At 56.8% G+C, this 1,886-nt stretch overlaps 1 protein-coding gene across 1 annotated transcript in view; it reads right to left on the bottom strand.

The window, feature by feature from the left end:
- Positions 1 to 458: 458 nt before the first annotated feature.
- Positions 459 to 1,886, bottom strand: part of KCNC4 (potassium voltage-gated channel, Shaw-related subfamily, member 4) — a 21,542-nt gene continuing 20,114 nt past the window's right edge. The window contains exon 4 of the mRNA XM_009334730.1: positions 459 to 520. Coding sequence (XP_009333005.1) covers positions 459 to 520 — 62 coding nt within the window. The remainder of the gene's footprint in view (positions 521 to 1,886) is intronic.

The following is a 1,886-nucleotide window of genomic DNA, read 5'->3' as shown; positions in this document are numbered from 1 at the left end:
GGGGACCCGGCTGCCAACCCCCCCCCTCCCGGCCACGGAGCTGGCAGCCGGAGCTTTGGGCTGCTGCGGTGGGCAAGCAAAGCTCCTTGGGGAGAGCATCCCTCAGCCTCCGGGAGAGCATCCCTTGGCCTCGGGGAGAGCATCTCCCTTGGGGAATGCATCCCTTGGCCTCGGGGAGAGCCTCCCTGCGCTTTGGGGAGAGCATCCCTCGGGGAATGCATCGCTCAGCCTTAGGAAGAGCATCCCTTGGCCTCAGGGAGAGCATCCCTGAGCCTTGGGGAGAGCATCCCTTGGCCTTGGGGAACACATCCCTTGGGGAAAGCATCCCTTAGCCTCAGGGACAGCATCCCGCCACCTTGGGGAAAGCATCCCTCGGGGCACACATCCCTCCGCCTCGGGGAGAGCATCCCTCGGGGAAGGCATCCCTCGCCGGGGCGCTGCCTGCATCCAGCCAGGGCTCAGGAGAAGGTGACCACCTCACCCTGGGGGTAACTGGAAGAGAGGACGTCTTGGCAGGTGTCTGCAAATAAAGACACAAGTACAAAACACGCCATTAGACGCTGCTTTCATCGGCTATTTGTGGAGAAATAGGAGAGGGAGAGCAAGGCTGAGCTTCCAGGGGACACAAACTTTGCAGGGTGCAGAAAACAGAGTAACCACAGAGCAAAACGGCCTTCTCCGGAGGGATGAAATGCTGCTATTCCATCAGTAAATCAGGAAAAAATGTTTTAAAAAAGCCTCAGAATGGACCCAGAGATGGAGACTTGGGAGACGATTCTCCGAGAGAAACCAGATGTAGAGTCAGGGCGATTTTGAGGGTAAAAATGAAGAGCAGAGGAAAGAAGCCACCCCTGCTGCAGCCCTCTCCTCCCAGAAAGCTGCTCTTGACCAAAACTTCCCAAGCCAACCCCAAGCCAGATGTCCCAAAGCCAAGCCTGGTGCATTTAATATCCTGCAGTGTTTTTTCTTCTCTCTCTCTCTCTCTCTCCCTCTCATTCGTTATCATTGAATTAATTAACATTGATTGGAGCTCTGAGTCACAACACCGCCTCTACCCATGTGCCAGGACCCGGTTTCCAGGCGAGGGGCTGTCAGACGGGGAGACAGCACCTGATCCACCTGATAAGCCACGGAGCTGCCCTTTCCACCCAGGGATTTTGCTGCAAAACCCACCACCAGCTCCTGACTGTGGGTTTGACGCGGCTTTCCCCCCCCGCCGACCGAACGCAGCTCCAAAAGCATCTCATTTTCCCCGAAATAAAGGTCTCATCCTCCGTCGAGCATCACTGCGCAGCTTGGGCGAGCAGTGCCCAGACGCGGAGGCTTTTCAAAGCCCCACATCCCAGAAAAACCCTTGGGATTAAAGTCCCCAAATCCCAGGGCTTGCAGGAGAGGTCCCCGCCTCCTGAGCTGCCACGACGGACCGGTTCAGGGGACCCGGCATCGTCCCCCAGCAGCAATTTGGGGACCAGCGCTGGCCATGCACGAAGCGGCTGCCGAAAAATATCACCGCTCCTGGTTCAATCGCTCCTGCAAGCAGCTAAAAGCTCTCGGCAGGACTCGTGGCCTGCTAGAAACATTCCCCGTCAGGTCGATTGATTTACCAGGGACACGACTCGGCTTTTAACTCCCATCTCCTCCTCCCTGTTCAAAGCCATTTTGTGTGCTAGCTTGAGACCTGCTGCCCGCATCCTCCAGGGACCTGCCTTGGAAAGCAGCTTCCCAGCCTCGGAAAAAATTAGCACGACTAAAAATAAATAACAACAGCCGAGGCTTGGGTTTTATTTTTTTTTGTTTAATCGCTGTCCCCCAGACAAAGCCGCCATGAGAAAACCACCCTCCTGTCTCGGCTTCAGTCCGCCCCGCCGGCGGGCCCCCGGCCCTCT

The sequence above is a fragment of the Pygoscelis adeliae genome, unplaced genomic scaffold (genome assembly GCF_000699105.1).
Source record: "Pygoscelis adeliae isolate BGI_AS28 unplaced genomic scaffold, ASM69910v1 Scaffold482, whole genome shotgun sequence".
In the NCBI taxonomy this organism is placed as follows: domain Eukaryota; kingdom Metazoa; phylum Chordata; class Aves; order Sphenisciformes; family Spheniscidae; genus Pygoscelis; species Pygoscelis adeliae.
Note: the sequence above shows the minus strand (reverse complement) of the source record. Positions and strands in the feature narration are given on the sequence as shown.